Source organism: Pholis gunnellus (assembly GCF_910591455.1).
Source record: "Pholis gunnellus genome assembly, chromosome: 6".
NCBI lineage: Eukaryota > Metazoa > Chordata > Actinopteri > Perciformes > Pholidae > Pholis > Pholis gunnellus.
The window spans coordinates 23963645-23977412 of record NC_136532.1 but is presented as its reverse complement, the minus strand read 5'-3'; the positions used below and the strand labels follow the sequence as shown (position 1 = coordinate 23977412).

Here is a 13768-nt window from a genome sequence, read left to right as displayed (position 1 = left end):
TTAGGTTATGTTGTTGTATTTCAACATGGTTCACTCTCATCGGACTCAACAGACACAGTTAGAACCAGATATTTCCCTCAGGCGTTGGTGGAGACCAAAAATAGAGCTTAACATGTGGGATGTGTATATGAACAACTGTTTGCTAACAAGTTTGCCATTTCAACATAAAAGGGATGACATGTCAATTTAGTGTTCGCAACTTTTTTTCTGCTGCACCCAAGTTGCCATGAAATGAAGTTATTGCTGGTTTAGATAAAATTGATCCATTAGTTGACCTGTTTAGACTTAAGTTGTTTGTGTTTGAGGCACTGTCACATTATATTTACAGTGTAGGAATCTATGTGCACGGGTAAAAACAAGAGAGAGAGAGCTTTTATTAGAATTTGACTTAACATCAAACCCAAACAGGATTAAAAAAACAACCATTTGTAAAAGATCTACATTATTTGAATGCTGTGTCTCATCGTCTCTTGCAGCAGTTATGTGACTCTTGTCATATTTTAACTATAATGTCAGTGCAGCGAGCTGCTTTTAATGAGATTAAACCCATCCGAGATTATCCCGCTGCTATTAGCAGGAGGCTAACAGTTAATCCCAGCAATTGGCTTGATGAGAACTAAAGCACCACAGATACACTCAGAATAAATATTTAACCTATAAATTGTGCTATCATTGGGCCTATATACGTTTCACTCAAGCTGCTTTATCAGGGAGCGCAGCTGCTTGTGGCGTTTTCACCACATCTCCGAGGCACAGCATAATCTCCCCGCTTCCACAATACATTCGGTATATATCGGAGGGCTGGTCTGGACCTGACTGCGCTGCTCACTAATGGATGAGCCATGTTCTGTGAAACAGCAGGGCAACGTTGGAGCCGCTGCATGATACTTCTACTCCAGACCCTATTCATAGCTCCATGACCTATCTGACATGGGAGCCGGGTTTTATGGCCGTCATGATGACTTGCTGCTCTACTTTAGAATTGGCATTTGGTTTAGGTCGTTGCTGTTGCTGTTGTTGTTGTTGTTGTTGTTGTTGTGCTATTTCTCAGGCACCAGGTAAGGTCTGGGAGCTTATAGGGTTGCAGCAAATGAAGAGGAGCGTTTGCTTCGGACTGGCAGATGGAGATGGAAGCCGAGAGGAGGGAGGGGTCATGCGAGAGGAGGCACCCCAGGCACTTGGCAGCTGAGGGCCATGCGCCTGTACGCCTACATGCCTTTAGCACGGGACTCTCATCTGACTCTCTCTTTCTCTCTGACACACACACACACACACACACACACACACACACACACACACACACACACACACACACACACACGCACACACTCAAACAGATATTCAGACATAGCAGAGGAGTCGAGACTGCGATGCACTCAGTCAAGTGCCCGGCGAACTATCAATAATCTTATCACAGCGACAACAAGAAAATCATTTCATTGCTCATAATATTACATGCCAACACACACAGCCAGGCTTCTCCTCTCTGTGTGTGTGTGTGTGTGTGACGTCTTTCAATCACTCAACCCCAGCTCCATACAGCCGCAAAAAAGTGTTAATGTCAATCCAGCACACATCAACAGGAAATGTAGGACAGGTCTGTTGGGCAAGGCTTCTAGCCAATCACAGAGCTTGTTGGCAGTGATCTCTTGACAGGGGTTGCCAGAGGTTGCCGTGTGGCCTTTTCATTTATCATGATGTGTGTGTGTGTGTGTGTGTGTGTGTGTGTGTGTGTGTGTGTGTGTGTGTGTGTGTGTGTGTGTGTGTGTGTGTGTGTGTGTGTGTGTGTGTGTGTGTGTGTGTGTGTGTGTGTGTGTGCTGTATGAGATTCACCTGCAATGCAGTAGCAGAGATCTGACCTGGTTTTGGCCGGCCAGCTTTGTGTCAGTGTCAAATAACCAGGACAGATGTAGTCAAATGCGTATTAAACTTTTAATATTAATCCTCATTGTACATTCAAATTACATTAGCTGTAATTACACTTAGCCTATGAGTAAATAAATCCTGTAATCCCTACTTTTCACCTTCGTTTTCAACATACACTGCAATAATATTCCATCCCAATGGTAAAGCTTCACCTTAAACTTAGAGGCTGCATTATGACACTATGTCCCTCTGTCTCTGCATTACTGTGACATGTACAGGAAACCGAGTGCTGCAGGAATGCGTCCTGTAACCCATAAATGAGTCAGCATTTTTTGCACTTCCTGTTCCCTTGCCTCGTATTCAATGGGTTTTTAGAATGGGATTTAGTTATACGATTTAAAATAAGTCAGTAAATACCCCTCTCATGAGTTTTGAAGCAACCAGAAGGCAGAGAGGACGAGCTGCAATGACGAAGCAAAACAAAACAAAAACGTTCTGTATCGGTCAATAAGGCTCATTAACAATCGGCATCGGCGGCAAAAAAGGTGATCGGGCTCTATCTCTAGAAGTTACATTCTGCTCACTTTTTTATTTTGTTCTGATCCGGTCCGTGGCTGAAAACCTTGATACGATCCGAGTTTCCTGATCCTGATCCTCTACTTACTTCCGTGTTTGCCTGCAATAATACGTCATCCCTGCTGCACTCTATAGAACGCTGCCTCCTGACCTCCCTGACCACAGCGCAGTGCATACTCAACATCTCCCCACTGGCAGGAGTCATTCTAATGATGCGAGTCAAATGTTCTGAACAACTGTTATAACGGTCTTTGTGACTGTCTTTTTACATCCCGCTCCTCTCTGGAGACTCACCGCTGATGATTAACCCAGATTTATTCCTCTCCTCTCTGCTCCCCAAACACATAGATTCCTGCACACTTCACTAAATGAGATAACCCAAGGACAGCAGTTAGTGAGCAGTCAGTGCTCATGTGTTTCTCTACAACCTATCTCCTCTTGCTTGTCCCATTATCTCCACTTCCTCTCTCTTTTTATATGTGTGTATATATATGTATATATATACATATATATACAGTATATGTGGGTGCTAATTCATGACACCTCTTCCCCTATGATTGACCTTATTCACTATATTTCTGAACATACTGATAAACCGCGAAGAGATAAATCTCTTTCTTTTACATTTTATCCCATTAACAGTGTCTGAAATTCAGTTTGTAACACAGAAACAAACACTATGAGAAAAACATTCAGTGTGTCCATAGCCTCCTCCTTCTCTCTCTCGCTCTCTCCTCATCTTTCTTTTTAAAATAATCAGCTATAGACCGCTTCATTTTTGCAGCACGGTAACAGCTAAATGACCGAATCGATATGGTGAAGAAGAAAAACAGAACAAGTAGCAGGCGGCGGCGGCGGTGGTTGGTAGAAACAACAGCAGCAATCAGCGATGTCTTATTCTTTTAAACAGAGAGACAGCACCCGGGCTTCATGCATAATAATTACCCTGACGTTCTCTCTTTTTTCTTCTCCTCCTTCCTTCCTCCCCCTCTGTCCCCCCTTCAACACTCCTCCATTCCTTTCTCCGCCTCGCTCCTCTCATCTTCTAAGACTTTAATCGCTGGGCTTACACTTCACTGTCACTCCTCAATGCCAGCCTGAATGTGTGCGCTCGTGTTTTGCCTGCACGTACTGTACATGTGTGTGCAGTATGTGTGCATTTGTGTGTGTTTTTAAGCCCATGCAGCTTGTACATGTGTGTGGGTGAACACATGCATTTCCATGTCTATGCTCTCTGCTGTGCTCTGCATGCCTGCCCATACAGGGTGGTCCACCCCCGTGTGTGTGTGTGTGTGTGTGTGTGTGTGTGTGTGTGTGTGTGTGTGTGTGTGTGTGTGTGTGTGTGTGTGTGTGTGTGTGTGTGTGTGTGTGTGTGTGTGTGTGTGTGTGTGTGTGTGTGTGTGTGGCTAGCATCATTAAGCTGGTATATAAACTCACACGCTCACACACACATGTAAATGCATAATCTTAACCCGTATTCTGAATCACAGAGAGCGATATTATAATTATGTTGCATTCATAACCTGATGTATTTCCTGTTATAATGGAGCAGAATGTAACGGAAGGGAAAAAACAATCAAACAAGATATCAGTTAGTTACTTTGTTTTTTGGGGGGTTGAAAATGTTGTCATGTCTTGATAAAACTGGGGCTTGTTTTTCAATCTGCACTCAAACTGACAAACATTTGCACTGTGTCTCGTACGTCCATTTTTTTTATTCATGCCCCCACGTTAGTGTCAAACCCTCATTTCAATAGATGGATTGAATGGACCGTCTTGATGTTAATCTCCCCATCCATCTGGGGAGAATTCTAATAACCTGGAGAATCAACACTTATTATTGCAGCTCTGCTTCATCACATGTGCGCCTATTGAGTAGATCTACATCTCATAGATCTAGTTCTTTTATGAATGTGTGTGTGTGTCAGATCTCGGACACAACTGAGTGTGTTTTTATCAAACTATATCTCAGCACACTGTCTTGACGTTTTCACATTTGACCTGATTATCCCAAGCAGGCGTCTTCAATATCAGGTCGTAACGAGATATTGTGAATTTGCAGTCAGATTTTAAGAATAACTCCTCTTTCTCTCTTTCTCTCTCTGTCTCTCTCTTTCTCTCTCTTTCTCTCTCTCTTCAGATCACCAGAAGCTGGAAAGAGAAGCTCGGATCTGTCGCCTGTTGAAACACTCCAACATCGGTGAAGACATGACTTTTTTACCACCAATTTCTCTCATTAAATTAGTCAAAATGAAACCCATTTATTTCCCGTTTACTTGAAAGTGAAGACCTATTTGTAATTGTTTTGTTCTTGCATACTCCATTTATTACTTTTTCATTTAAAAATATATCTGATTTCTACTACGTTTTGTTAAGTGAGATCAATTTGAAGGAAAAAAAGAAGAAAGTAAACCCATTTATTACAAGTCAATACAAAAGACAACCCATCTACTGATGAGCAGACCAAAGTGTAGTTGTAGTGATATACAGTAGTGTAATTTGGAACCATTTAAATTGATACGAAAAACTTTTTTTTCGCAAAAGCTTTCGTTCAATGAATAATATTTACATTTCTTGATCTATTTAGTTTATTCACGTCTAATAACTTTTGAATCCATTTCTCTTGTGTTCTTTCACATAACTAAGACTGTAGAAGTGTAAAAAGTAGGACACATCAAATCATTCCATTGGACATGCATGAGGTGCTGCCTGGTATATTCTCTATCTTGTAAAGCAGGGGTGTCAAACATACGGATCCGGCCCACCACGGCATTTTATGTGGCCCGCGAATCCGCCAGCAAAAAAAAAAATGTAAAAGTCGGACAATTTACAAATATCCGTTGTATCGCGCACGGCGGAGCTCCTCCCCGATCCGCACGCGCCGCGCACACCTCCACCAGCGTATGTGGCAGCAGCAGCAGCAGCAGCAGCCACCCTCCCCGCCGACGAAGAAGGAGCAGCACCCCCCCCCCCCCCGCCGACAACCGGCCCTTTGGGGGCAACCATGATGCTGATGTGGCCCCAGAGCGACAATGAGTTTGACACCCCTGTTGTAAAGGGTCTTTAAAAACGCTGAGAACCTTTACTGTAATACACACGTGTAACCTAATAGCCATCTATCTCTGTTTATTTGATAGACCCCTTTATTGCCAGAACCCCCTGCATTACTGTGAATATATATATATGATGTAAGACTCAATTATTATGACTCCCTGTGGATTCGACCACACACACAATCTCACACTCTCCATTCCTCTCGATTTTAAATTTTAATCTTTTAGTTAAAATGTTACTCTGTGTTTTTTCAGAAATGGTCGGCAGGGTGCATTTTCAAAAAAAAAAATGAAAAAAGTTTATCGGTTCCACAATAATAAAGCGCGATAAAAAAATGATTAATACACAGAGAAACATACATTTATCCAGCAATCTGTTTCTCTTTCTCTTCCAGTTCGTCTTCATGACAGTATATCAGAGGAGGGCTTCCACTACCTCCTGTTTGACTTGTAAGCCATCCTCCTCTCCTCTCCTCCTCCTCCTCTCCTCTCCTCTCCTCTCAGCATCATGCTCATCTTCTGCCCCCTTTCTCCCCCCCCCACCTCTACCACCCTGATTTCCCCCCCTTGTCTATATATACAATTACATAACTCTCTCCACTATACCCACCACCTCCACCCACGCCCTCCACATCCATCTCTTGGCAAGTCCCTGTAGTTTCCATGGTAACAGTGTGGGAAGGGGGGGGGGGGGGCTGTAGGATTCCTAGCCCCCCCCCACACACACACACACAGACACACACTTCCTTCCAACAAAGCGTCCCAATATTAATGTGCATGTGTGTGTTTCAATGGCAGGGTGACCGGAGGTGAACTGTTTGAGGACATCGTAGCCAGAGAGTATTACAGCGAGGCCGACGCCAGGTAGGAGTGCTGCCTTCACTCGTTGTGTGTGTGTGTGTGTGTGTGAGAGGGCTTCTCCTTGTCCTTAAGCTGTCCCTGTCCTCTGTTGTCTTCTCTTGTCTGTTGTTTCTTAGTTTGAAGCATTTTTCCTTTTTTATTGTGACCCTGCTTCACTCTCTTTCCTGCCCTCCGTTCCTCTTTTTTCTTGCTTTCCTCTGGACTCCTTTTCCTGTTTTCTGCTCCTCACATTCCTTCTCTTCATGTTTTCTTGTTCTTTGCTCATTGATTTTGTTTTTACTGTCCTCTTTTGTTTCTATTTCCTTTTCTGTTTTCTCATGCTATCCGTTTCTGTTAACTTCTAACTTTACTTTTTCTCCTATTTTCGTCATATTTGTACTTTCTTTGCTCTTTCCATCTTTTCCATCTTATTTCTTTTCACTATTCCTCCTCTGTCCTGTGCATTTTCCTTTACATCAATGCCACAGTACACACCACACTCGCTGACACAGGAGCGACCTTCATGTCCAATCCAAGGTTTGACCAATATGGGGTTTGAAGGCCAAAAAATGTGCTTTTAAAATCGGAAAATGATGGTGGATGTTGTCTATTTTGAAGTATACAATGCCCGATTTAAGAAAAATTGACATTGAATGGAAGTTAAAGGTCTGAGAGTTAGTTCCTATATCGTCACCCTCGGGGTTTTCCCAAATACACATTTTCGTAACTTCGGTAGTAACCAACATGTACATGTTGTGTTCTCATCTTTTTTTCCCCCCAAATGTGCATCAAGTTGCAACAAAACAGGAATTCGACCACAAACACAATAAACTCTGAACTCACGGACAACTATTAACTTGCTGCTAACAGTAAAAAAACTGCATTGTCTGTCACATAGTAGGTGGCTGATGCTTGTAATGCGATCAACAAACTCTTATTGGTCAAACCTTCAGTGTGTGTCTTTTAAATGACCCAACTAGCTTGACTGGTGCAGGTGGTCCAGCGTACATCCCTGTACCGTGATGTAGCCCCCTTCACTTTTCCCCTGAGCTATTCAAACAGTGGGAGAGATGAAAACAAGTGTGTAAGCGGAACAAAACAAATGAACCCTGCCCACCTGTAGTGTTTGTGTATGTGGACATTCTCACCTTCTCTGTATCTTTTCTTTTCTCAATGTTCATTCTGCCCTCTTCTTGACTTTCTTATTCACCCTCCACCAGCACCGCCCCCCCCCCCCCCCATGCTGTTTTTATATCTTACTCCCACCACTCGCGCTGACTCACCGACACACACAGTTCACTTCAACCAATGGCGGGAGAGGAAATGGAGTAGTGGGGGGGGGCGGGCAGACAATAGACTGAGATAAGAGTGAGAGAGATACTTGGAAATGACAGTTGTGGTGTGGGTGTTCATTCAGCAACATTAAAAATGAAACTGAATAGCCTGATATCGTTGAAACTCATGCCAGCATGCTTCGCTCTCGTCTCTACTCTTGTTTGACTTAGAAGAGTGAACCGGTAACCGGACCGCCATAACCGGAGGAGCGCTTTAACCTCTCGGTAGTTGGCAGCACGGACTTAAAGCAGTACATTTCTACTCCCGTTCAAGAGTTTTTGTTGATGTTTTTTTTAATTAACCACTGACATAAATTGTGTGAAAGACAAATTCTAAATATACTCAAATTATTCTGGCACTTGTATCATTAAGGTAGAAAACAATGCAAATATGATTGCACAATGTGTCTGTTCTTACCAAACAAAGCTTTAATACATGTCACTTAATAACATTATGAGTGTCCTAGTTTTTGAAAATGATCTGCATGAGATATACAGTTACTACTACAATATCCCCTTTAATGTGTTAACTGATGGTGACAGCATATCTGAGGCAGCCAGTCAGAGACGTGTAATATCTGTAAAGTCTGACTTTTAGTCACTAAATTTCTGTTCTGATGGATGACTTAAACAGTCAAAGAGATGACAAACTGACAGCCCTACAGTCTACTGCAGACAGCAGCAGACGTAGACGAGAGCGAGAGAGACGGAGAGATTATTTTATTACATCCATAGCTTCTATAAAACTGCTGACAACAGTGTGGACTGTCCCTTTCAAAGCCTTTCCATCAGTCTTCAAGAGTTAATGAATCTGTTTCCCTGCATCTCAGAGGACCTGCAAAGCTGCAACAGATTTGTATCGACAAACTTTCGGCTTTGTCTGTGTTACTCGCTCAAACCATCAGTGGCAATGGAAAATTAGAGAAAGTCTGGCTTCTACTGTTTGTTGCTTTTTACAAGACGGTCATTGGTTTAGTAAAAATGGTGCTAAATGATTTCAATCTCTATCAGCTAATTTTACGTGATTTTACGCATATTTATTGGTCCCCAAAAACTGCCAGCAAACTTCTCTTCATGCCTGATGCCAAAGAGCTTCTGCATTGGCTTTGGTGCAGTCAAGCTAACAAAGGTGTGCATGCTTGATGGACTATTAACTTTATCCAGCTAATTACGGGTTCATTTGGTGACTGTAGAAATGTTTTTATTTGTATTTCTTTCAGTTTTGAGAAGTGAGAGAAACAGTATTTTACTGTGTGTGTGTGTGTGTGTGTGTGTGTGTGTGTGTGTGTGTGTGTGTGTGTGTGTGTGTGTGTGTGTGTGTGTGTGTGTGTGTGTGTGTGTGTGTGTGTGTGTGTGTGTGTGTGTGTGTGTGTGTGTGTATACCATGTACCTACAGTACCGTATGCTGCAGTACTAATACCTGCCAGTCTAAACCCACTTGTGATCGCTGTCTTTCCTGCCCACTTTTGCAGTACTCATCCTTTGGTCATGCGCGGTCACACACACACACACACACACACACTCACTTTCCTTTCCCCTCCCTTCACTTCTTTGAGTTTGAGTCATCCAGGCCAGTCCCCCCCCCCTCACTCCCTTGGAGAACAGCAAGAATTGGGACTTTAATTAGCTACGATAATTAGTCAGACACATACACTCACACAGACGCCAAACTGTGCTGCATCACACCTTGTTGCGCCCCCCCCCCCCCCCCCCCCCCCCCATCAGAGTTTGTCTTCAGTCGCGTTTGGTTGGGTGGAGGAGGCCATTATGAGTAGAGCTAAATTACACCTGAAGCTTAATCAAGTAATCTTTTCCTCACTAACGAGCAGACCGACTCAAAAACAAAGTTGCAGAAACACAGCACCGTTGATTTGAAAGTTGTTTTTGCAAACAATTAGCACATTCAGCAAACAGAGCAACATGAGCGTCCTACGCCTCTGTCCGCCGGATGAATGTAATTCAAATATTCATAGTTTTTAGCTGCTATATGCTGCCCTGGATAGTTTATACTTTAGTTTCCATGGTGAAGTATTATATGATATGCTCTTGTTGTGTATTTTAGTATTGAAAGGATACTTGGGGATATGAGGGGGATAGAAGGTGCCTTGTCTTGACTCACAGACTGGCTCCGTATTTTGATTTTCCTCCCAGTGTCACTTTACTTTGCTGCAGAGAACAGTGGGACATTGTAGCTCAAAGTGCTGAGCAAGTCACATTTTTTGGCAAGTGTGACGTGCGCTGCACTTTCTTTTTCTTTTTTTTCTCCCTCTTTGCACCACCAGGAGCTCATAAACAGACAAGTCCTTTGGAATGACATCATGGTTTTGGACAAACAAAGGAGTGGGATGGAGGTGCTCTCTTATTTCTAAATGCCATACACCATGGTGTCACTGTCGGGTCAAGCCACGTGTCCCATACAGTAACGTCTCCCGTCACTTATACTTTATATCAAAAGAGCAAAAGTTGGCTCAAACAGCAGGACAAGGAAGTCAAATTATTTACAGGATATTCAACCTCTGTGTCCTTATAATGCATTTAATACTTGACTTTTACAAAGGCAATACAGTAGTCCATGAATATGAGTTTACAGATAATTACAATCCCTCCTCTGCATTGTGGAGGTTAGTTTTCAGCTACAATACAAATATACCTTCGGTGTCGAGGAGTGTCGCATCATAAACTGTGTGTTTGTGTCGGGTTTTCTTAGCGTCTTTGCGTGTATGGAAGTGTGCGTGTGTGTGTGTGTGTGTGTGTGTGTGTGTGTGCGCCTGACTGTTTCTAAGCAAGCGTGCACACATATCTCTCTCATTCTCTCTCTCAGTCCACCCACTAACTAGACACTGTGTGGGTGTGGATCCTGCAGGCCGCCTGTCTCTTTGCGCCTGCTATTAGTCACATATTGCTCTCTCTCTCTCTCTCTCATTGCACCAAGCGTGTGCGCACACTCACAATAGAGTGAGGTACGTGTATCTTTTGCAGTGCACGCAGTGATGTGTTTTACTCTTTAGTGATGGAAAAATAGCCTGGCATCAGCCCACCAGTCTTCTATGATTCAGACTCATGCTATACATACGTGTTCCATTTATTTCATGTATTATTATCTCTCTTTTGCTCTTCAAAAGCGTCCCACCTTCTCTTCCACAATCTGTCACCTTTTTTATTGTTTTATTTGGGTTTCCTCCTCTCCTCTCCTCTCCTTCCCTCTCCTCCTCTCCTCCTCTCCTCTCCTCTCCTCTCCTCTGTGTCGGTGTTTGTTGTGATTTCTGTCTGCCAGGTTGTTCTGCTGTGGCTGCTCTTGTCTCTCATCATGTTTAAAAAAGCAAAACGAAACGTTTTTTGTCTCCTCCACCTGCATCCACTTCCACCCATCCCTCCCCTTCCAACATCTTTATCCGCACCAATCACCCTCTCCTCCTCCTCCTCCTCCTCCTCCTCCTCCTCCTCCTCCTCCTCCTCCTCCTCCTCCTCCTCCTCCTCCTCATTTCTTCTGACATCCATGTCACTTCTCCTCTAATCTAACCTGCCACTCTCTCATCCTTACATCTTGTCTCATTCATCTTGCATTGGCCCTGCCCCGTCACTTTGTCCACTCTGGAATCCTCTTTCTTGTCCTCCACCCCTCTCCCCTACCATTTCTCCACCTTCGCCCCTTCATCTCTCTTCATCCCTCCCTCCATACCCACCATCCCTCATCTCTCTGTTTTGTCTTCACAGTCACTGTATCCATCAGATTCTAGACAGTGTCCATCACATTCACCAACATGACATAGTGCACAGGGACCTGAAGGTTAGTATGTGTAGAGGAGCATCTGCATCCCTGCTTCCTTTCCCTCCTCCGTCCCTTTCCTCCCTCCTTCCTCCCTCCCTCCGTCCTCCGTCTCGTCTGTTCGTGTCGTCAGTTGCTGTTCTAATGTCCGCCTGTCCGACTTGTCTCTTGGTATGCTCTTATGTTTCCTTTTTGCTTTTTTAATTTATGGTATTTTTCTATTTAATTGGAGGCCTGCCTCAACCGCCATTCCCGCTCCATCTGCCCTCCCAACCGTTCTCTTTACAATCATTTTACTACATAAAAAAATCCTCCTGTTGCACTGTCTGACAACCAGATCAAACAATTAATGAGCCTTGTATGCACACACACGCACAACCTTCGACAGACGAATGGATATTCAGTGTTTACACAGGCCCATACAACCATCAATCTCTCCCACAAGGTTTGTTAAAGAAGCCACTGTTACATTTATTCTGAGCTTCATTGATTTCTTCTCCTTCCCTCCTGCCTTCTCTCGAGCTTTGAGTCATTTTTTGTAGTTGTTGTATTGATCTGTGTATTTTCAAGACAGCCTCATTCAACATCAAGTACATCTTTATAGTGTTTGCAGATCTTCAGCTGAAAGATGCAACAAAGGAACTGTGCTGCGTTTAAAACAAAGGATTTTTAAATTAATATTCTTACAAGCATCTCCTGAGCTGGTGGTTTGTGTATGGAGATGCTTTTATCTTCGGTTCTGAATATATCAGTCAAAGTATCAGTTTACACACATTTGAAATTCTTACATGTGAGTTCATCAAACAGCAGAAATGCTCTTTTCGGCCATATGAAGATCACCAATTAGAGAACATAATTAAGTCACCACTTTGATTATCTCTGCAGCCCTCATTTAATTCTTTACTTTGAATTGTATCTTGAATTGGTCTTCTTAGATTAAGACCGCCCAATGTTATACCTTATTTTCTGAGCCCAATTGTTAGACTTCTAGTTTCCTGAGTACTCTATTGTTTGATCAATCTTGAGATAAAACATCATATAATGGATAGAAAGGGCTTTTTGTTAGATGCAAGTGAAATGTAGGAAGACCACGTCAATAATGCAAACTTCAGGGCCGCACACAAGAAATCAGAAACGGTTGATTGCCAAGTACGTTTGCACACACAAGGAGTTTGGCTTGTGTGACAATAAACAGTGCATTAGTAGAAGACATAATTTAAGAATAGAAAATGTACAATAAAATATGATAAACAAACAAACAAATTACTAGTAGGTTAAATAATAAATAAGCCATTATTCGCCACAACCCCCTGAATACCAAAAGTAAGTTTTAGTTTTATTTACAAATAAAGCTGTCGAGCAGTTTTCCTTTCCATTTTTCTGTCTGTGACAACAATTTTACACAAAAAGTTTAAAACGATAGAAAGAAAAAAACAACGCATAAGTATTTATAAATAATTCAAATGCCAGAGAAAATATGCATTAAACATAATTTCCAAAAGTGTAGGCGGAAAGTTTTTGCGAGAGCATCTGTTTCCATTATCCAAAAACTTCCATTAAGCCGCTCTCAGCAGTTTGTTTGCTCTCAGACAGGCCTACGTTGCGTTGGTGGAAGTGAGTTGTTGATGGCACAGGTGAGGCGATGACATACGATCCAGGATATCGAGTTTTGAGTAATTAATCCAAGAGATTAAAGGCTTATCAGACACCAAAGCACTGCGCAGCGGTTCATTCTACCTTGAGGAAGGATTTTACTGCTTTAGAAAGTCACGGTGTCAGTCATTTTGTCTTTAAGTGTGACGATCGACTGTTAAACAGAGGAAATAAAACACTAATTTTTCAAAGTAATGTACCTCTTTGAATGTATTTGATTGGCTAAATTCAAAATGTTATATGTTGTGTGGCTACATGGCATCATAGTCTATTGGGCTTCCAATGGGCAAGAAATCAGCCCTCCAAAGTGGATTTTATCTCTTATGATTGAACAACGTCGCACGGAGTCAGTTCAGTTAGAAGCGCTTTCTTTTTGATTCCTGAGGGACTTTACAATCTAATTTGTCATTCTGTCATTATGCCATTCAAAAAACCCATCCCTCTGGTCAGTGCACAGGAAACACACATGAGCAGTCAAGCTTTTGTTCACACACAGCGTCACATCCCAGGCAGCACAGGTGCTTGTGTTGGTGTGTGTGTGTGTGTGTGTGTGTGTGCTTTCACTCAGCTCTGCATCAGTCCACAGCTCCCACAGCGGGACCCAGGCAATGTACAGGGCCCTATATACGCACACATGTATACGTGTTGTCTGTCCCATCGCATATATCGTCCCCGGCTCA

The 13768-nt window shown here is 42.8% G+C and overlaps 1 protein-coding gene across 5 annotated transcripts in view; it reads left to right on the top strand.

Moving 5' to 3' along the window:
* LOC306697581 (calcium/calmodulin-dependent protein kinase type II subunit beta-like) overlaps positions 1-13768 on the top strand; it is a 61798-nt gene that overhangs the window by 6511 nt on the left and 41519 nt on the right. For all 5 annotated transcript variants that reach the window (XM_079161579.1, XM_079161581.1, XM_079161578.1 and 2 more), the window contains exons 3-6: positions 4583-4642; positions 5891-5945; positions 6294-6359; positions 11384-11456. In XM_079161579.1, the coding sequence (XP_079017705.1) occupies positions 4583-4642; positions 5891-5945; positions 6294-6359; positions 11384-11456 (254 nt within the window). The remainder of the gene's footprint in view (positions 1-4582; positions 4643-5890; positions 5946-6293; positions 6360-11383; positions 11457-13768) is intronic.